Raw genomic sequence first — 22,553 nt, 5'->3', positions numbered from 1 at the left:
AGTTGATTTTTTTAAGTGTATTTTTTAGCAAAAAGATTGGCTCAATTTCTAATTATTTCAAAAAGAAAAACATATTTCAGCCCCTATTATATTTAGCCTCCGACTACAATGTGATTTGCAACTTAAAAACCTCATATTAACATTCAAAATATGAACTCCTGAAATGAAGTTTAGATGAGAGTTGACTTTTGAGAGTGTTAATTCTCTGAGAATAGCAGTTTAACAGGTGCTTTTGAGATTTCTTTGCAAGGTCACAGCACCCCCTTGTGTCCACTGTCAGTAATGGCCAAAAGGCACAGCAGGTTGAGTACATAAAAAAACTGAGCGTGACATAAAATCAGATGGTCAGACATTAAATCAATTATCAGTTTATTAAAGTGCAAAACAACCAAATAATAACAAGTTATGTCTGCATCAGTATAATAATGTGTAAAATCGTTGATCATTTTCAAGTGTTAGTTCCAACGAGATTAAAGTGCTAATGATAGTTTCCCCATATCCTCATTATTGTTAGGAAATAAAAAACCATCACCATAACTTCATGTGAATATACTGCATATATCATTAAAACAAGCATCGCTGGTGCTATTTTCTTTGCAAAGGCTAAAAAAAAAAGTAATAAAACAAGTCGGCAGCATAAGAGGCTGAGGCAGGAGTACAGAGCTGCAGGCAGTAAGCTTGGACTATTATGATTTCATGGACTATTATATTTCTTCTTATATTATGGTGCTGTGTGACCATTTATTTCTTGTGATTCCTGTGTCTGAGAGAGCACACCACTCCACTCTTCGGCCTGAGTGTGCCAGTGTCCAGGATGTCAAAGGTCTGTCCTGGCACAAGGGTGAAGTCAAACCTCTGGAGCAGCTTGGCCATCACCACTTTAGCCTCCATCTGCAATCACCCCACCACCCATTGAGTTAATGCGTTATGTTTTTGTGTGCGTTTGTGTTGATTATTTATGGCCATTATGGTCACCACCCACCTGAGCAAAGTTCTGTCCCAGGCATGAGCGTGGGCCGAGGGAAAAGGGGTAGTAGCAGTAATAAGGCCTTGTAAAACAGATAAGACACAGCCTCACTTAAAACGCACCATTTTCCTTCTTTTATCTGGGACAATGATCAGTGTTCCAACATGTTGAGAATAAAAATAAAACGTCATTATGTGAAAATTGTATGCTACTTACTTGGGAGCATCTGGGTGAAATCTGTCTGGATCAAATCTCAGCGGGTCCTTGAAGAATTTATCCATTCTCCCAGTCAGATAGCTGCTAAACTGAATTTCAGAATAATTGAACATTTTGATAGCAGGTAATTTTTATGCTTTGTCAATATTCTACAAAATGTCTTCTTTTGTTGCATGTATTTTTAAGTGACACATGCCACTGCCCTTTATGCATACAAAACAGAAACATACATTTTTGGATTTTGACACACTTCCTGTTTTTGAGGTACACTGAAAAGTGAATGACTCACAATACATGTGACTCCTCCGGGTATGTGGATACCATCAATGACAATGTCTTCCGCTACATCACGAGATGTGCCTGGAGCTGTCGGGTAGATCCTCAGAGTCTCTTTTAGCACCTGAAGGGAGGTTACAGTGTGAGGTGGACATCTTGGGTCAATTACTTAGAAAATAGAAAACAGATTTCACCATATTTAAGATGCAATGCAGAGCACAGGCAAGTGAATGATCCTGGTTTAGCATGTCATCTGTAGACAGAGTGAAGACTTACGTATAGACTAAGAGAGCCAGAGAATGAATGAATATATGAGTAAGTTGCACAATGGCTTCACAATACACGTCACTCCCAAACTCCTAAAGAGCTGAACGTCATATGTACCTGTGAGAGGTAGATCAGTTTCCCCAGATCGTCATTACTAATTTCCTGCTTCATCCCAATGACATCATCCACCTCTTTCTTCACTCTGAGAAATAAAAACACAACTGAAGAAACCATCATTCAATAGCTACATTTACCAAACTGTTTCGCACTGCATTGTTAGTTCTCACTTCTCCAGTACATCAGGGTGTCTTGCAAGTTCCATGATGCAAAAAGCCAGTTGATTAGCTGTTGTTTCTTGCCCTAAAATGTTACAGGAGACAAAATGAATCAGAGCGTTGCCTTCAAATGGAGCAAACGTGGATCAACAACACACATTAAAGTGATCATATTCTTTATCTCTAAACCACAAGGGGGGGGGGCTTAAAAGAACGGATCATCTAAAAACACAAGACAATTTAAGATTTTCAGATTTCTGAACTTTTGACACATCAAAGCAGAAACAATACTGACTCACCTGCAATGAAAAATGTCACAAAATTGTCCAACATTAACTCTTCATCTTCTTTAGTCATGCTTTCCTCTGGAATAATAAGAAAATAGAATTGAACCAATATTCTAGTCGAACTCATTAATACATGCATATTAACTTATCTAGTTACATACTCTACTGTAACTGATGTGAACAGGTAGTAGGTTAACCTTACATTTCTGCTCTGCATATCTAACGTAAAGTAAAGTAAATTGTGCACATGTTGAGCTGAGGATGCTTGTATTCTATATATTTCTTATATTATTTGTTATACTATTCTCCACTGCCATGACCCTATCACAACACAGGGATTTGTACACTTTCTTCTTATGTAATCAAATCTGAACTTTATGGACCATAACCTTTGCCAGCAGTTTTGATGATCTGCGTGAGGATGTCCTTGGGGACGTCGTCGCCGTTTCGCATGGCGATCTTTCTGTCATTAATCCACTGAGCGCCAGTTGTGCGCAGCAGGCGGCAAGCTTCCCTCACTTCCTTAATGAATGGTCGGTTCTTTGGATTGAACTGGAAATGCAAGAGTTGAGGATCTCACAGAGTTTATAATACAATTATGATTATAATATTTTCGCCATTCAAACTTTGCAGTAAAGTCATACCGCAAAAAAGGTGTCTCTGATATTGTATAACATCCCTTTCAGGCATGCCTCGATGGCTTTAGGGAAAGGTGAACTATTCTTCAGCAGGTCTAAATCCACTCCAAAAGCAACCTGTGAGTTATCAAGAAAACAAACATACACACCTATACTTAGACAGTTTCAACTTGAAGCTGGTGCTTTGGCCACATTCAAGAAAAACAGACAACACTGAATACCTTAGTAATAACATCAAGGGTAACACAGTTGACTAGATGGAGCATGTTGGCGTCTGTTTTGTTATCAGCGACATCCGTGAGTTTATCCATCAGCTTCTCTGCCCTCTCATTGAAGGTGCCCATGAGACCTCTCAAATACCTGGAAATAATGGTAGTTTTAGAGTGTGGACTCTATGGCCAGGACATACTTGCAAAGCTCCACAGAAATTCTGCAACTGGACTATGTTCTCCAAAAGATACAGAGCAAAAGACACCCACAATCTGAACAGAATCTACAATGACTGCAAACACTGGATAAAAAATAAAGGTCGAGCAGATACTCCACTCTGTCTCTTTGTGATTATAAAATAAACTCACAAGCTACTGAACGCAGGGTCCATGATCCGGCGCTGTTTATACCACAGTTCATGGTCCCGCGCTGTTACCAGGCCATTACCTAGGAACCTTGGGAGACATGGGACACGGTACTTCCAAAATAGCAAAATAAGGTTGCAAATGATATGACAAATCAAAACAGTGAAGTGAACCAACAAAGTCATTGCTTGGGACTAACAATACTAACAAGTGTACCTAAAACATGCCAAGATTACTGGAGTTGACATTACAGTGCATGATGCTGTATCTCACTCTGTAATTCAACACATTGACAATATCACAAATTACACACCGCCTCTTTTTATTGCTAAAATGTTGCTAGGCCAGTTTGACAACAGTGATTGACAATGATACAGTATCTGTATCCAGTATGAACAGCGGTCTGATAAACTACCTTTGACCAAAAAGGTTGAAGAGTCTACTGTGAAGAAATTCATCTTTGGGATACTTTGAGGACATCAGGATTTCCTGAAACAGAGCCATCAAAGGAGGGAACATCAGGGCATATGCTATTTATACCACAAAGGACAATAGTTGGCCTGGTAGGGCCATTTCTTATTCTACAAGGATCTCTATCTGTTTATCTGTGCACTTTTGCACTGTCTATTGTGCAACGCTTATGCAACTCATGGTAATACAAATACCATTGTAAGGTGCGGTGTTTACCTTGGTGGTCTCTGGACAGGTCACACAGATTAAGACGTAATGCAGAGCATTGAACCTGCAAACAGGCCCGTGGTTCTCGGACCTGTAAATTACATTTTAATTTGTTTGAAAAGTTTGAATTGCAAATAATACAGTTACACATGCAAACCTGAACCCAAAGTGAGTGTGCACTGGGCACAATACCTACTGGAAAAACGACAACTTCAAAACTGCATAATCAAAGAGGCAAAGCACAAACATATCGAAACTAGCGTTAAACTTTAACTATATCACTATAGATTATAGCAGCTGGGACTGTGTTTGCGATGGCGTTTTTTCTGAGCTGACATTTTTCAATTAAGTGTTACTTTAGTCAATCGCATATGAATAAAACATCGCTTGAGTTTACCATTCCACGAATTTGTCGTGTATAATTCCGCCATCTTTCATTACCCTCAAAAACGTTGGTGAATGTCCGAAGAGGAAACTGTGGAAGAAAAACAAAAGTTTCAGGCAACGTTAATGTCAATACAGTTGTTTTAGCTAACGTTAGCTAGGTGACGAGAAAACAACAACATTAGCGTTAGCATCAACTAAACAACGATCAACTTAATTTAATTAAACTAGCGTTAACGTTGACGTTACCTGTCTCTCGGTGGCCCAGGTATGTGGTCATATTTCATGTGAATGTGTTTAATATACAAGCAGTAACCGACAAACGCTACGAAAATAACAAAGAGTAGAAACACGAGCGCTTGAGCAGTCCAGCTTAAAATCACATGGAAAATTGCCATTTTGGTGAGTCAAATCCCATAAATTAGACCGTCACGTTGTAAATCCAGTGAGCTAGCTAATCCACACTGAAGTAAAAGTTAGTCGGTCGTTCGTCCTTCCCTCTTCCTCCTACAACACAGCCGTTAATATTTATATAATATATGACCCAGAAGCACCTTCAAAATCCTATTGTACACGGGAAGGCACTATAACAGGCTCCATAGCTCAGTGGTTAGAGCACTGGTCTTGTAAACCAGGGGTCGCGAGTTCGATCCTCGCTGGGGCCTGTCGTGTGAAAGTTTTTCTCTGTCAAATGTGAGTTCGATTCCTGCGTAAAAATGAATAGTTTCGACTTGATCTCAGTTTCAGCATCGGATGTTAACATTATCGTATACCCTTCCAGATGTACATGTACCATCCATAAATCCCGCATTTTATTACTACTTCTTTAACATTATAACTATAGCCTGCTAGCCTTTACAACAAGATGTCACAGCAGGTTGCAACTGTATACAGAATAGAATTTTCCTCTGGTTATATTGATGTCATTAGACATGATTACAAATCACTATACAATGACCATAGAAAATATCATGGTCAGAGGTTACAGTACTAACCATTATAACCAGAAGTCTTCAGAAGAGTTCAACAGTTTTAAGAGTATACAGTCCGTGTCCTAAACACTGAGCCATCATTAGGAACACGCTTGTTCACACTTTAGTGCAGACAAGTTTAAGACAGTGTCTTAAAAATGGAGCTTGGTGGTGGAAAATGCTCATTTTTAATTTTAAAGTAGTTATCTCAAAGGGGATTTTTAGGATCTGTTAGGATCTTTATCATGTTATTTATCTATTACTTCAGATTATATAGTCTGGTACACCATGTCCAGTATACAGCATAACAATAAAGAGCACAAAAACCAGTTGAGCTATAACTTTCTCTGTAGTCACGTTTATGCCAGGTCCCTAAAACTGAGCTGTTGTGCCTTCTTAATGAAGCAGAAGTAGGCCTATGTGGCATGCACCCACTGCACCTCGTAAACTGTGGCTCATGATAAGCATGACGCAGAGGTGAGTTAGAGAGTTTTCACCACTTAAAAACTTTGAACCAAATTGTATTGCCTCCCACCACCTCAGAGTTCATCCCTCGCCAATCAGTTTCAGCACGGAGGGACAAGGGAATTCCTCCATGACTGCAAATAGGACCAACATTGCCAATCGGAGCATACATCTACGTAGCTAGATGCACTTCACACATCAGAACCCGCCTGCTCTCACTTCAGCTGGCGAAGCCCTCGGTTTATACAATTACACTCATCTCCCAGAGCACCGGAACAACGGCGTAATTGTTTGAGTCGACACAGAATCTCACATAGGTTTAATAAAGAGATGCATACAGAAGTGATAAGTGATGCAGATGGACATTGTGAATCGTACTTATGTTTGCTCATGTAAATATATCGGCTCATCATAAGACACATTCTGCTGTGCTAAAAGGGGCTAAAAGGCTGTGACAAAGAAAGCGCGAAAGGCACAAAATTTGATTTAGTACAGCATCCTATTTGTAGAACGAAATATGGTGAAATGATTGGTGATCCAACATGTCCTCTTTGTACACTCACCTACTTAACATTCTATCTGCTGACACGAAGCCAGAAGCAATGAACAGCACACTTATCTCAGCAGCATCTCAACCCGTGGGCGGCGATATATGCACACTATAGGATTATTTTTATATGGTAAGCCAAGCTGTTAATAGCTTGTCAGAGGCACAGTGCGAGGGGCGGAATTAAAACATGAAAAGGAGAGATAATGCAAATCTACGCACCACCGGCTCTCTGTTAAAATGCATGTAGCACATTTTTCAGACCACTTAACCAGGCGCTGAAAGTAAAATTTGATTCTTTAGGACAAACCGAGAATGTTTATCTCGATGTATTTTGGGATTTCATCCTTATTTAATCCTGCAGATCTATCTATCTATCTGAGTTTTGGGCTTTGAAGATGGGCTGTGGGAAAATGTGTTATTTCACTATTTCCTAATATTTTATAGAACAAACGATGAAGTAAGTAATCAATTAATTGTGAAAATAATCGTCAGATGAATCAATAATGAAAATATTAATAATTGTAATAATAATAATAATTGCAGCCCTATAACAGATGAGTTGAAGCCTAGGATGGTCTATTTATGAGCTTAACTTTAAATACAATGTTTCTTTGAATAAATTATGTCAAACTTCTCTAATATGAACTAATGTTATACTGAATAAGACTACAAATAAAGCTTTGAATTTTGAGAACACTGCTGGAGTTTCAGGCAGTTTGGGCAGAATAGTAGGAGGCGAAGTCCCATGTATTTAGTCATGGTGACCAACAGGTGGTGCTCTTTGTCAGTTTCCTCAAATTTCCAGTACTCGCCCATCTCTGCTTGAGAACACGAGCTGTGGACTCACTAGGAAAATGAAACAGATTATGATGTTTTCTAGTGTCAAAAGCATGCCAGTGTATCACACATTTAAATGACAATGTTGTTCATTTTTGTTCCCATTCTTCCTGCAAGACAAGATCTCTCATTCTGATCTGAGGCACCCAAAGAAACCTCATCTGACCTAATGTACCACTTTCTCCCGACTTGTTTGCTAAGATCCATCCACTCCTACCACTATGGCCACTTCATACCTGTGCATATTGCTCACAATAACCTTCAAGCTTGTCTGCATTCTTATCTTAAAAAGAACGGGCAATCATATTTTTGGTCCAGGGTCTTGGCTCTGTGTAAACGCTGGAGGCTAGAGGCTGTTTGATGTTGTTATGGCTGGCTGGCTGCCGTCTCAGTACTACTGGATCTGCAGGCCCCTCTCATGTCCAAAGGTATTGTGCTGGCTGCTCTTTTGATTATATTATCAACAGAGAGAGAGAGAGAGAGAGAGAGAGAGAGAGAGAGAGAGGGAGAAAATTAAGGCTCCCACTGGACACGAGTAAATAAACAAAGGTTTGTAGAGTCTGGTCCATCCAAAGAATGTCAGTTATTCAGACTTCTCTGAGGATATTGATGTCCAGTGTTGGGATTATCATGCTGAATATTGTTCTTGCCTGATAAAACAATTTGCCTGTGCCTGGTCTACAAGATTGAAGAGAACAAAACATGTTAAAGAGGAAAGGACATACATCATAAAGAATATCATTATCCTTTTACATGTCCCTGCAAGTGAATGTAAGACAGTAATGTACACAGTCATAGTTTTTATACATTTTTAGCCATGCTAGTGGCATGTTTCTATGGATGGCAATGTCTGTCTGTGAGTTGGTCGACCAGTCAACTATTGGATGGCTTGCCATGGAATTTTGTGCATCCATGGTCCCCAGAGGATGAATCCTACCGACGAAGATGATCCCCTGACCTTTCCTGCAGCGTCACCATGAGGTTGATATTTGTGTTGGATGGATTACCATGGGACTTTGTGCAGATTTTCAAGATCCACAGAAGGTTAATCCTGCTGACTTTGTTGATCCCCCTACTTTTTCTATAATATGATATTGTGGTTTTTACCATAGTGTCTCTACAACTATTGGATGGATTGGCATAAAATTTGGCTTGGACATTGATTTTCCCCTCAGGATGAATTGTAACAACGTCACTGGTCCCTTCTCTTTGCATATAACACCATTATCAGGTACAAGTTTTCACTCGTTCAATACTTTATGATTTAAATACTTATAAAACTAAAGATATTCCTTTAAGCCTCGGCTGTGCTTTGTACTTACTGCTAATTAGCAAATTTAAGCACGCTAACACACTAAAGATGGTGAACATGGTAAACATTATACCTGCTAAACATCACCATGTTAGCATTGTCATTGTGAACATGTTAGCATGCTGATCTTAGCATTCAGCTCAAAGCACCACTGTGCCCAAGTATGGCCTCAGCGCATTTTTTATGAAGTGTTATTCATGCTCTGCAGCTCTTGCATTTCTGCTTCTCATGAGTGGAGGCTCCATTTTGAGATTAGTCTTGTTGATCATCTCAGAACAAGGCTTTCCTCTGTGTCAGGCTAGTCAAGGAATGGGATAAGTCAAACTCCAGATAATCCATAAGATCCTAAGATCCACTGGCATTCTTATAAGCCATGGAACAGCTAAAGTGCGTGTATGGGTTTGTAAGTGTGTTAGGACAAACATATGTTTGCCAGCATTAATGCAGTATATTCGGCTGGTTTTCATGACTGCGAGGGACTTGAAGGGCCATGCTGTTTGCAGGTCGACCAGCTGCAGTACACCCAGAGGAAATCTCGTGTTCCTGCCAGCCTACAAAAGTAAACAGATCTGTAACCACCGAGCGCTGGCCCGGGCCACCAGCGCTATAACTAAAGGAATGAATCACATCACACACATATTCACGGGCTTAAGTGTAGGTGCGTGGGGTGAAGCGTGCATTCGGAATTTTGCATGGCAATCCGATCTCTTCACATTTTGCATAATTCACGCTAAATTGAAATACAGTGAAGTCAGCTTGAACTTCTGTACGACCACAGTGACATGATACACATGCCCTCCATAAACTGTGAAGTGTATTCACCCGGTTTTTAAATGCATCCGCAAGGGAACTCTTGCTTCATTCAATATTTCAGATAACATCTTTTAGCCACAGAGTTCTGAAACCTCCCCTCTCTTTTATGTTCCTCTCTCTTTGTCTCTCTTCTTGTTTTCCCTCTCCCTGCTTTCTCCTCTGTCTACACATCTGCGGTTATTTATCTGTTATTCTGCAGCAGCAATGTGGTCAACATGTGGTTGGCTCCACTCCATGCTGCACTCATCTGTAGTCAACTTAGGAATCAGTGAAGGACCATAGGAGACCTACCGAGCTCCTTATCATTCACTCCACAGCGGATACTCGCCACACGGATGTTTGGATGGATTTCCAAGTATCTCCTTGGTTATGCACATAACATGAGTACATCCTCTGCTAATTGTGTCCCACTTTTGACCTAATGTTCTATTGTAAACACATAACCAGGCTTTTTTTCTGTCTCTTCTCTTGGGTCAATGAGAGCAGCAAGTGAAGGATAGACATCATGGGTATCTAAGAGGAGTACTTGGATTGCCTAAGCCTATGGATTTGCATTACCCCGACCTTTGAACTTTTAATCTCAATGTTATTTAATCCTCTGGAAAGAGTATATTATGGGAGGAATAGATCAACCTAGATACCACAGTGGAGATGGATGACAGTGATGGTGGGTGTTAGTTAAGGCATGCAGGGGCTTAAGAGGTTAAATTTGTGTATTAGCAGGGCTATTTTGTGTGAGTGGTTGAGTGGAACCTTCTGTATAATTTTGACATCCAGTTTTCTGGACTGTAAACTTTGAGCCCCAACCACATCAAAAAATCATATTCGTGAATAACGTGTCACTCTTGTGAATCACCAGAAGAATGCCCACAGTGTATTTGTACATCCTGAAGCATGTATGGTTTAAAATGGCTGCGGTTGATTGTTGTTGTTCAGTCTGAGTCTAAAGTCTGACAGAAAATGTTAGTGTCACTTTTGACTTCTAGACGTGAACTCGACTCATAAAGAAAACCAACGTTAGAATTAGAACATGCAGTGGATAAAATGGAGTAAACTGAGGAAACGCTTGACGCTGTTCAAGCAGCGACTGCTAAAGTGCTAGCAAGAGAACTCGTGCATAATTCCTAATTGAATCCTGTTGCTGCTGTCTTCAGGATCTGTTGAATGTTGAAAAAGTAATAATAATTAGTCACATGCTTCACGTTACTCACTCGTCAAAGCAGACACTAACACGCAAAACCATAAATGGTATTCACAGATTATTAAACAATTTAGCATCACAGCTTCCACCTGTGGACAGGACACTCACCACTTAATACAGGGAACTGTCTGACTTTGTATTTGACTGTTAAAGCATTTTACAAGGGGTATAAACATTTGACATTAAACATATAAACATTTGTGCTAAGCTAAGCTAACTGGGTGCTGCCTGTAGCTTCATATTTACTGTGCAGTCATGAGAGTGGTTTCCATCATCCAACTCTGTGCAAATAAGCAAATTTCCCAAAATGTCAAACTACACTTTTAACATAAAACTCTTCTTTGATAATGTCCTGATATGAAGGAAGTTCCAGAGGTTTGAGGTATTTGAAAGAGAAGTTTTATTTCTGGTTGGTCTCGGTACGCTATCTCCCATTGGTTGTCTTAGGATGTTGCTGCAAACAAGGAAGTGACATGTTTGCACTTTAAAGGAATGCTTGCTGCACTGTACCTGTCTTGTTGGAGAGGAAAGGTACGGAAAAGTTTGGTATGTCAGTCAATAAAGAGTATAACTACTCAGTTGTGTTTGAGGAATTTTGCTCTACAGTACTATGCTATGCTTGGCTCTACTGCACAGTATCTGCAGTGTGGAAAAAGAAACGACGCATTAAAAAGTCAGATGATGAATGCAAGGTCTTTATATATTTCTTCAGCATAATTGCAACAACATATTCATAGAGCACTGCCGTACAAAGTCGAATGAAACACAGACACGATGTTGCTGTATGAAGTGATATGAGGCAAGTGGTTTCCCTTTTGATAATGGGTGCCTTCATTTCTCAGTCCGATTAGTGCACCATGTTGAGTATAGAGACATTTCAAAGCTTCAGCAAACTTAAAAAAAAAAAGAGAACAGACAAATAAATACTGTACAACACCATATATGTAATACTAGATTCAGAAATCACAAAAAGATCATGCTTTCCTCAACAGAACACTTGATATATGCACTTTCATAGAACAATGCAGCATTCTGGCAAGTTTCCCTTCACAATAACAATGTCATCAACAAATGGCAAACATGAGTACATTTTGATATATCTTTTGTACATATATATATATATATCTATATCTATATCTATATATATATATAGATATATATATACCTTAAATAAAGTGCCTTCCTTTAAAATCGGTGATTCCAAAATGTACATGCATGTTCGCACTTACACATCTGGAAGCAGAATTCCTGAAAAAAAGGTTTGGAGCAAACATCCATAGAATTAGACTGGATAGAAAGGGCAATTCCTGGAGCTTCAAGGTATTTCTAAGCCAATTTAAGTTTACTGCCACTGTTTTTTGAGTGGGGTGCAGAATTTAGCACAACCGATTATAATTAAATATCAGCCTTTTCAATCCTATGCACCATACCTAAAGGTGAAAGACTGAAATATTGGAAACTGAAATAATACGACTCCCATGTTGCCTTTACCTGTATTATATGTTAGCCAGGATAAGGGCTCCAACTACATGACCTCTCAGGAATGTTTATTTGACTAGGAATGTCCTTTCTATCCAATCAAGTTCTGTACATAAACCCAAAGACCCTAAGCCAACAGCTTAAACAGCAATGACATCTTTGTACCACACACGATGCGTCAACAACAGCTATTCAGTTATAAGGGTTCCAATGGCTTCCTGAAAGCATTATCTGTTCATCAATTCCAATCTGGATTACACATCCGATACCCTCCTACTAATCTTTACCCCAATACACTTTGTGCTAGTTCCAATAGTGCTCCGCTGTCGAGGTAAATGAACAAATTTGTTTGTCATGGTCAGTTAGTCCCCCTGAGAACATTGTAGAGACACATCTATGAGTGCAATCTACTCACTGTAGAACTTTTTTCCTACATTTGCACCGTAGAGACTTAGGAGGCTGGAGTCATTTTTAACTCTTTGGCACCCTGATCATATATCTTCCTGGCTGTGAAAATGTGAGGAAACACATGAAATCAATCTGTGTGGCAGAACATTTGAAATCAGATGTGTTGTTCCTGTAGCATTACTGCTCATGGGCTATTCTCATAATTCTCACTAGCAAGCTCAATAATGACAGCAGAATGTTTCAAATCCTTTTAGCTTCCATCTCTGGTTGAGATCCCAAATTCTTCTAGCATTATTAGTTTTAGTGTCCCAAAAGATTGGCTGAAATGTACATTACTGTGAATGCATGTGGTATCTTTTGGGTCTACTGATGTCCTGTTGTCTGGTTCCCCTTTACACCTTTGTAAAACCTGAAGGATTTAAATTGTAGCAGCATAGTTGGGATATTCATCTGTTGAACTCTTCCCATGCATGAGTTTGTTTCATCAACATAACCAGCCCACATTCATACATTTCCATATGTAAAACCTACAAGAAGCATGATCAGGATGTTTACCATATGTTGCTATTGCCAATCACAAGCGCTCCAGGACACCATCAGAAAAGCCAGTAGGTAGACATCATGCTTACACGCACCCAGGAGAGTGTAGTGAATATAAAGAGAGAGAGAGCTTGATGTCATGCCAGATGTGGAACAGGTTGGCAAGCGATGGGAGAACACTGCATTTTTTTTCCATTCTTGCAATTCAGTTCAGTTCAGTTGAGCCTGATATCAGGACACTTTGCCAAATCCTAACTTGAGACAGCCACACTTCACTGTCACTCCTAAACCCCACAAATCTCCCAATCACAAATGTGCATTTCCTCTCATGATGCATGGTAATATTTCATGACCCCTCTCAAAGCAGTCTCCTCTCAAATTAGGATTGGGCCCTCTGACTCTCTGAGTGAAGTGGTAATTTTGGCTGTTGTCCCTCAGTACTCCCTGGCCTCTTCCAGTTCATTCATGAACACGTCTTCGTGGGGGTTTTCTGGGCAGCTCAATCCATTATTGGGTGGCCGCACCGCATGGAAGCGACTCCAGTCTCCCTTGCACAGGATCCAAGGCAGCACATCCACTTTGAAGTGCAGCTCAGGTGAGAACTCAGTACTGATCAGGTTAGGCGTGCCTGCGCCTTTCCCCCGTGTGATCAGCCGCCCGCGATCGTCATAACAACAATGCTGCGCTGCGAGAGTAGATGAGTCGCTGGAAAGTGCTGAGCGGATGCAGCTACGCGCTGATGGCTTGTAGATATCCAGGCGCTCCTTGGGGCCGCTGGCATCACGCCAGCGGAACTGCCGGCCATGAGTCTCATCATAGACACTGACCACAGTGTAAGCCACTTCAGAGGGGTAGGAGCAGGGGCAGTTGGGCAGCTCGGACAAGACTTGATGGAGGTACCTCTGGAGGAACTCACTCTTACAGTTGAGCCACTTCTCACAGCTGTCCACATCTATTGGCAAGAGCACAGCAATACCAAGTGAATGCTACGCCTGGCATCCAAAAAACATCTATGTTACAATATTAAGCAAGCTAGTTCTACCCTCCCTTGTGACAGCATCTCAGTGACATGTTACCAGAATCAATTAGCCATGAGGGTACTGTCATATACCTACAACTACAGTATACGGTACATCTGATTGAGTATACTTTGTAAAAGGAAAGTATAAACAGCGTGCAGGCAAAATATGGTATGATACTTTAAACTAATGAAAGCTGTTATGGAGAACTTTCCATTAGAAAAACTCACCTGTCCCAAATGGCTCTGTGCCATTCTCCATCTCAAAAGGGAAAGGCTCTACAACAGTGTTGACGTCACCTACAAAGAGGAGAGTGGCACATCAGCTGTTGATTAAAAACGAGCTGGGAGGCCAAGAATAAACATATCTCAATACTCTTAAAATGGAAATATAATCTCACCAGGACAAGGCTCCAGGTCACACTTAGAGGCTTCTGTCAGAGTGCAGGAGTAGCCACAGGACTTGGTCCTCTTCCTCTCACCGTGTCCACATGTCACTGAACAGGGAGACCAGGGTGTCCACTCATCTGTCTCCTTCTCTGTGGAAAGGAAAACAAAATTCAAACATAGACAGTGCCACAAACTCAGTTTAAGAGTTGTGCAACATTTCACATAGATCAAAACTTACTTTGCACTACTATGTCGATTAAAGACATTAAAATTAAACACAATATTATTTACATATTGCAAAAATTACATCAGAGAGATTATACAGAGGAGAATACATATTGAAAGCATGGAATCAATCATGCTCTCAGTAACAGGTTACAATTACTAGATGTGCTGTATTTAACATACTACTAGGAAGCAGTTTCAAAGGGTGGACTGAGATTATGAACACAAGTAAAAACAACCCCTGCAAATCCAACAAAACATCTTACAGTTTTGTGTTGAAGTGAACTCAGCATGTACTTCAACAGTCTAATCCAGAATATGTTTTCATAGTTTCTCTCAGTCCACATAAATGAAACATTTCTCCTGGTCTAACCTTTCCCATGCAAACCCATATTCTTTTTAAGAGGGTTTGAGTAAAATTAGAGAGAGAGGAGCTGTGCTGTGGCTGTCCGCCTCCGCACCATGTTTCCTTGTGGTGTTAATAACACTGAAAACAAGTCTTTCTTGATTAAAGGCGAGGAGGGTGCAGAAATACCAGCTTGGGTGTAGCGAACACCCAATTTTACTTCGTGGGTGCTGCCAACTCGCCATGTGGCCATACGGGAATGAGGTCTCAGGAGAGTCTTAATTACAGAAGAAGCTATGGCAGACATCCTTGATTTATGTTGACCGAGTCTTTAGATGTGACCACTTAATAGGCATTGTTGCCCTTTGCTGGCTCGTCTACATGCTCAACAGTTCAACAGATAAAGTCTATATATTGGCATAACAGATAAGGGAAAGGTTAAAGAGTAAGAACTAGTCAGATTTTTAGACACCTGTAGAGACACAGTAGAGGTTTGTGCAACAACAACCTTCGAAATCCTTAGAAAAACATGGGGATCAATCGTGCACTGATTTGAATCTGTGGGAAATTTCTCTGAAGAATGAAAGGCTGTGGTAAGTCCATGACTGCGCTCTGATCTACAGTAGGACTCACACACATTGGCCTACCCACTGCCAAGCCCATCAGACTTTTCTTTTTCTTTCTTTTTTCTTTTCCTATCTTTCTTTTCCATCTTCTCTCCCTTTCATTCCCTATGTACACCTTTCTCTCTCATTATTTACTATTTTTACCACTGAATAAGTGGTCTATGCAAGCTGAGACACATTTTTTTCCCACCAGAGGAAGGCAGAATTAAGAGGGGGGAAAAGAGCTGTAAAAGTTATGCAGGGCCCTGAAACCCCCGAAATTCTTGAACTGGCTCAAAAGGCCGAGCCGCAGAGGGCAGCGAGGGCCGCCAGGGTCTGGGGGGGCCCATGGGGTCCCGCGGAAGGATGAAAGGGCCGGCCAAATGGCCCCTGTCATTGTGTGTTCCAAATCTGCCCTCTAATTGTCCACAAGCAGAAGGCTGTTTTGTCCCAGGGAACAGTGCCGGCCTCACGCTGCCATTAGCGAGCGCATCGGACCCATCTTCAAAAGGCAGGCCTCTGCGACCAGCACGACCAGTGTCGACTTCAAAGTGCCCATGACCCACAATGTCCTGATGGTCGAGTGCTCATGCCGCCTCGCATGCTGACATCGTTAGGTTCTCTGACTGTGAAGACAGTTATCATGCAGCCTTCCTCAGCCACTCTGTCGTTCTCTCGCCATCGTTCTCTCTCACTTTCTGTCTCTGTCTCTCTCTCTCTCTCGCTCTGTCTTTCCCTCCAGACGTTCCCTTTATCTCTTTTTTGGTATCATAAATTCAGTGACTGTAATTTCATACTTTCCCCTTGTGCATTTTTTTCTTTGGTAAAACCCACAGGATAAATTTTGGGTATTTATTTGTAAAAGCCATAATCAGTTTGATGAAGTCATATCTAAAAGAGCTGTGTGGCTCGACTAGCAGACAGCGAGTGTACCACTTGGCAAACCTTACCATAGTAGCTCTGCATTGGATCCCAGCCTTCGTTCCAATGCGTATCCCAGTCTCCGCCCACTCCACTGGGTAAGGGCTCCTCGCTGCCGTAATCCAGGGAGTAATCTTCCTCCTCCTCTTCCTCGCCAGTTTCCTCCACGCCTGACCGGCTGTTGCTGTCCTCGCTGGAATCGGTGTCGGTGTAACTCCAGAAAAGGGGCCAGAAAAGCTTCTTGCCTCCGAGCCAGTCGACTGTGGAAGAGGGGGAGGAGGAAGAGGATGGTAGCCAGTCTTTTTCCTTGGCCAGGTCCATCTCTACCTCCATCTGGGGGTCATCCACCACCTCAATGGTTACCTACAAAGAAAAAGAGAGGGTCTCTGTTAATCTAACCCATGAACACATGCATCTGTCCTTGATATGATCTTGGACAGCATTGTGAAGCTGAGCAACTCTCTTCAAACAAAACTTAGAAATGATTTATCAACGGTGAGTAGAAGACAATGACATACAACAAGCAATTGAACTGTCCAGTGCTGCTGTGCAGCTTTAGCGCTTGAGTTACAAGCTCTTCTTAAGAAATCAACTATCTCAAATCAGCAGATATGTTGTTTAGCAAGCGAACCCACTTCCCAGATCTAAGTCAGCCAGCCAGACATGAGCGTGAGCATTCAGCCAACCAAACGATCCTCTCAGGGAGAGAATGTGAGCATTTATTCTGGATAACTACCTCTCATTACCTCAATATGACTCATCCTAGATGCTACAGTACTTCCAAGGTCCCACTTCAGCTGATGTGAAGACCAGGCAACAGGAAGACTACAGGGAAAATCTTTTTGTAACTGTTAGGACAGACATATGATGCTTGGGAATGCTTTCGTTTGTCTAAGTTGAATGTATCCTTAGTGTGGAGTATTTCAGTCATAGTTTGGTACATCTGGTCTATATGCTACAAGAAAACTCATCAGAAAATTTAATCGGCCTCTGTACTTGATGTAGACATTGACCAGCATCATTATGTCCCTCTAACCACATCCTGATTACACTGACCAGAGCTGGAGAGGATAACTGCCATGAGATAACTTAAACAGAACAACGTTTTGAACTTTTTGGGTCAATTTAGAAGGAGAAGATGAGGACTTAATGGCTAACACTTATGATTACAGACCCCGTTTTTCTTTATTACACTTTAATTAAATAGTAGCAAAAAAAGACGCAGCCTGGTCTCTAAGATTAGACTGAGAGACTGTTGATTTTGTTACACATTAAGGAAATAAATCATTTTGCATAATAAAAGATTAGGTTTTAATTTAACCCATAATTTACCATCTATCGGTTACTGTATGGATACAGCAGACAAACTGAAATTAACTTATTTTAGTGCTATGAGAGCTTGTTTTTGTGAATTAAAAAAATTGAAATATTCAGTATTCCTGACTGAGTTTAAAAATGAAGAACATATCTTGAAGGCTGTCTAAGAAGCTCCTAAATACTGTAATGTGTGACTCCCCTCTCCCAAATCACCTGTATGTTGGGGTTCTGCGAGTTGATGTCAGCATTGGCAAGGTCTGGAAAGTTCTTGAGATCCAGGATGAAGGGTTGGGTCTCTTCCTCAGGCTCAGGCTGTGGAAGAACACCAACTGAGCGGTGCTGGGGGTGGGACCACCTCCTCTGGTGGCTGTGAGGTTCAGGCAGGAGACTCTGGACCTGGTTCTGCTGCTCCAAAGCCTCAGGGACATATTGGACCCCACCGCTGTGAATTGGGTGGCCATGAGCCTGAAAGTACAAGTTAAGACGTAAGATAAAGTGTTTGTCTGGATCAGACACAATAAACTAGTGGAATGATTTAAGAGAATAAATGACAGTCTCAGGCTGAAAAATGGACAGGAAATGCCTTAAAGCCTGATTTCTGCATCTACGCGGACTGTGTGCAGACACCACATTGAGTAATACATTCAAAAGCCAGTAGCTACTTTAGGGCTAATGACAAAAAAGAATCTATTAGATCTAATGGTTCATTGATGAGTATAAAAACAATCACTGCTCTGTTTCCAGGAAGAAACCTTGAAACCATCCACCACTTCGTAGCATGGTCAGCAATTCCAAAAAGGCCCTGTGGCATCCAACAAACCAGCAAAGTGACCAACCAGCCTTCGTTCATTTCATTCCCTTTTTTTTTTCCCACAACAGTCATGGCATCCAGGCCGTGGACAAAGAGGGGCCTGTGCCAGAGAGATCCTCTTTTAGCTTTAATGAGAGGGCCTGGGAGGCGTGGGACCCCTGGGCTGGTGCGAGCGTGTCTGAACCTGCTGTGCTGCCTCCACTACGGCCGCCACTTAATTTGACCTTGTCAGGTTTTACAGTTACTAAGAAGAAAGACCAGCAGGAGGAAATGTTGATCTCTGAGATAAATGGTGATTTAAGGTGACGTTATAATGGTGGTGAATTGTAGATGTATGTACTAAATCTGAAAATTGATTTTTAGTTGGTCTGATTCTCCAGTGTCCATGTGTCCGTTTCATGTCTAATAGCATACATACCTATTTCATGTCTGACACTGGTCAAAACCACAATCCAAGCCCTCTAATGAGCCCTTGTCCGCCATTCACTCATGTCTATATTATCCTGAATATGCTATATTGGCCCAAACATATGATTGGACAGGACCTTGAGATTTGACCTGAGCCAGTTTGTGGTCTGCTCAGAGCAATCCAGTTGCAGTTGGAGAGCTAAAGAGGAGAGGAAATGTCTGAATTAATGACCAAACGATTGATGATTTATAGTTATGGCCTCTAGAACAGGGCGTACTTTTCACTGACTGCCTGCGATTGTCCCATAAAGAAGTTATGTGGTCGGTCAAATTCAAGCATGTGAACACATTATGCCTGTTTAGAGGAGAAGCCCATCAAGCATGATAAATGATGGATGAAGAGAAGTTGGCCCCCTCCCCAGATATCTGTAAACTGGTGGTGACAAGTAGATAACCTTTTTGGGATATTTAGCCTTTCTCACTGTAATTAAATCCACTGCCAATACTGTGAGCAAATATTACACTACACTACATTTTCTCCTTGCTTTCTCCAGGAACTTTTAATACATAAAATATTACAAGTGGTACTACAATCTAACAGAATAGTCGATGTCAATTTAAACAATATACACACATTTCAGTCGGAGAAAACATTTGAAGACGTCACCTTGGACTCTGAGAAACTGGGATGGACATTTTATACTGTAGACTAAACGATTAATGATGAATCGAGACGTTAATCAGCAGATTAATCGATAATAGAAATAATCGTTGAAATAAGCAGCCATTAGTGTTGCATAGGTTAGTTCATTGGTTAATTGGTTCTTTTTATTTCTCCAAATAGCTGGCTAACTTAAAAAGCCAACTCTTTGTGCATTGTTCATGTTTAAAACATCTGTTTCTTTTAATAGGAATGCACCAATTAATGATAATAAGTTTTCACAACCAATACCTCCCATCTAATGTATGTATGTTTGGAATCTAGGGCAAGAAATGATAAATAAATAATACCAAGAAATAGCTGACATCATTCCATGTGAACAGAGAAAGAAATAAAGGTCCCTGGCTTCAGCGTACACCTAATGTCTGATGTCTGATATAAAATTTTCAGCAAGATGCTCCATTTTGCCCTATTACTGGTCTGTTATTAGTGCATTGCTGTCAAATCTGACAATATTCACTCACACACACCAACATTCACACACATGCCCTAACACCTACACACTCACGCATACACAGAGGGTCCAGAGTCACGAGAGACGCCACATACTTTCACACCCTCCTCATCTCGTCTTGTTACACATCTGGATCCTGTATTCTTTAGCCCTGTATATCACTCTCCTCCTCCTTTCTTCCTCCCCCTCGTTCTCTCTGATCCTGCTCTCCTCCTCTCGGTAGTGAGGCTCTTCTGATCAAAGGCCGGCTGGCTGATGGCATGCGGTGTGTTTAACAGGGAGACTATCTGAATGCAGTGGGGGACCTCGGCCTGGTCTAGAGACTGCTTCTCTCTTCTCAAACAAACATTAAATCCACCCTTTTGGCAACGCACTGTGCCCTCCTTTCACTAGACTGAAAAGACTGGATCCATTTGAGTTACTGTCATTGCTACCGCTGATGGTGACACACATTCAGGTTAGGGAGAGGAGGTCGGGAGACTGGATGGGGGCAGCAGGGGCTGAGGTGCGGGGCAGGGATCCGGTGGGGTTGGGGGGCAGGCTGGGAAGGCCAGCAGTGTGGCAGCTCTGATTTATGTGCCCGCAGATATCAAAGGCCTCTGCACTTGGCTGTTTCCAAACCATTACAGAAGAACAATAAACTATAGACGCTCTTTGATCGCCATCTTTTGCAGATGGAAACGGGACAACAAATGCATGCCTAGTGACATCGGGGGGTGAGGTTGTGGAGGTTGGGGTGGAGGTGGGGGAACAAAACAGTCAGGGAAAACAGGGCAAACAGGTCCAATATTTGGAAAAGAGGCCACTTCAACAAAAACCCCTCCTCCTCCTCCTCTTCTTCTTCGCTGAGAGATGGGGGTAAAACCAAAAACAGGAAATTCCACATTAACACAAAAAAGAGCCAATGTAAACAATCAGATGAGTGACACTTGACCTGAGCTCCAGAGTGAGAGATGCCTAGGGCTCGCCTTATTCTGGTTACATAAGCAACTCGTTACTGGGCACCCGCTTTACAGAGCTTCCCCTCCTCCTTTTCTTTTCCTCTGCTAATCTCTCCTCTCCATCCACCACTAACGGACACACATCCAGCAGGTCACGGGCGAAGGTGCAGAGTCACCAACTGCAGGCTTTTTTCGGTGAATGAAATGAACAATCGCACAAGCCTCTTCTTTTCACTAATCATTCCCCTCTCCTCTCTTCTCCCCTCCCCTCTTTTTCCTCTCTGTCTCTCTTTTTTGCTTTGACATCAATCAGACAGATGATGAGAGAGCGAGACTCCCAATAGGGCATCCATGGGAGGCCACACAAGAAGGAGAGTTCAAAGGCAAAAAAACTGAACCCTGACACAAACACACACAAACAGACTTTGATATCCAAATATGTCCCTGTGTAACACAAACATTCCCGTAGACAGCGTGTGTGTGTGTGTGTGTGTGTGTGTGTGTGTGTGTGTGTGTGTAGGGAGTTTGGATTTATTATAGCAGGGTGTATGCCCAGCGATGGCAAACCTTACTATACATGGAGAGAGAAATGCAACAAAAGAGAGCAGCATGCACTTGATGAGGACGTTCTGTCATTTCACCTCATTTAATTGACTGAGGGTAATGGTTGAAAAAGAGCAATGACTTTCTGTTCAACATTTTTCTATGACATTAAAACAGATGAACAAACGTGTACAAATAAAGGTAACAAACTTAAAAAGGCACCTAATTTTAGTGTTTATAGTATCCAATAACAATAAGGCTAATAATGACCATATTCAACATTAGTAGGGGAATTTTGTTCCTTTTCATTGACACATTTTCTTATAAAAGTCACACGTTTAGTTTTGATGTGATATTTGTGTAATACTCTCAATGTTATTATAAAATTGAGACTATTAGTCGACATTAATGAATGTACTGAAATTAGCAATAAAGCGGACAGAACCATGAGAGTATGGACATTTTACAACAGCTAACAAAGATGCACCACAGCACTAGATACTTGTTTGACCAAAAAATGCGTTTTGTCAGCGGCAGGTGTGATATTAAGACTTGTTTTTGTTTTTTTAAAGCCAGCGCAGTAAATATCTGAAGAAAACTCACCTTGTGGCCAGCAGTCTTGTGTCTGGTAGGAAACCCTGTCCCCAAACTAACGAGGAGTATTGACCAAATCACAAGCAGCATCTGAAATCTCCACGCGACCTCTTGACGCAT

At 41.4% G+C, this 22,553-nt stretch overlaps 2 protein-coding genes and 1 non-coding gene across 3 annotated transcripts; 1 reads left to right on the top strand and 2 right to left on the bottom strand.

The window, feature by feature from the left end:
• Window positions 1-352: 352 nt before the first annotated feature.
• LOC139301879 (cholesterol 24-hydroxylase-like) lies at window positions 353-5,016 on the bottom strand. Its single transcript, XM_070925367.1, has 15 exons — window positions 4,813-5,016; window positions 4,577-4,654; window positions 4,189-4,270; window positions 3,917-3,990; window positions 3,505-3,591; window positions 3,148-3,286; window positions 2,933-3,043; window positions 2,678-2,840; window positions 2,301-2,366; window positions 2,014-2,086; window positions 1,844-1,928; window positions 1,473-1,583; window positions 1,184-1,272; window positions 983-1,049; window positions 353-891 (listed from the first exon to the last, which is right to left on the bottom strand). Exons 1-15 carry the CDS (start codon window positions 4,959-4,961, stop codon window positions 742-744), a joined length of 1,524 nt encoding a protein of 507 aa, XP_070781468.1. The 5' UTR covers window positions 4,962-5,016; the 3' UTR covers window positions 353-741.
• A 139-nt stretch (window positions 5,017-5,155) lies between these two features.
• trnat-ugu (transfer RNA threonine (anticodon UGU)) lies at window positions 5,156-5,228 on the top strand. Its single transcript has one exon. It is a non-coding gene; the product is annotated as a tRNA-Thr (tRNA).
• Window positions 5,229-13,573: 8,345 nt separating this feature from the next.
• On the bottom strand, window positions 13,574-22,553 carry ism2b (isthmin 2b). Its single transcript, XM_070926168.1, has 6 exons — window positions 22,443-22,553; window positions 18,175-18,426; window positions 16,674-17,007; window positions 14,559-14,696; window positions 14,389-14,457; window positions 13,574-14,091 (listed from the first exon to the last, which is right to left on the bottom strand). Exons 1-6 carry the CDS (start codon window positions 22,551-22,553, stop codon window positions 13,574-13,576), a joined length of 1,422 nt encoding a protein of 473 aa, XP_070782269.1.

The sequence above is a fragment of the Enoplosus armatus genome, chromosome 19, assembly GCF_043641665.1.
Source record: "Enoplosus armatus isolate fEnoArm2 chromosome 19, fEnoArm2.hap1, whole genome shotgun sequence".
NCBI lineage: Eukaryota > Metazoa > Chordata > Actinopteri > Centrarchiformes > Enoplosidae > Enoplosus > Enoplosus armatus.
This window is presented reverse-complemented; position numbering and strand designations above follow the sequence as displayed.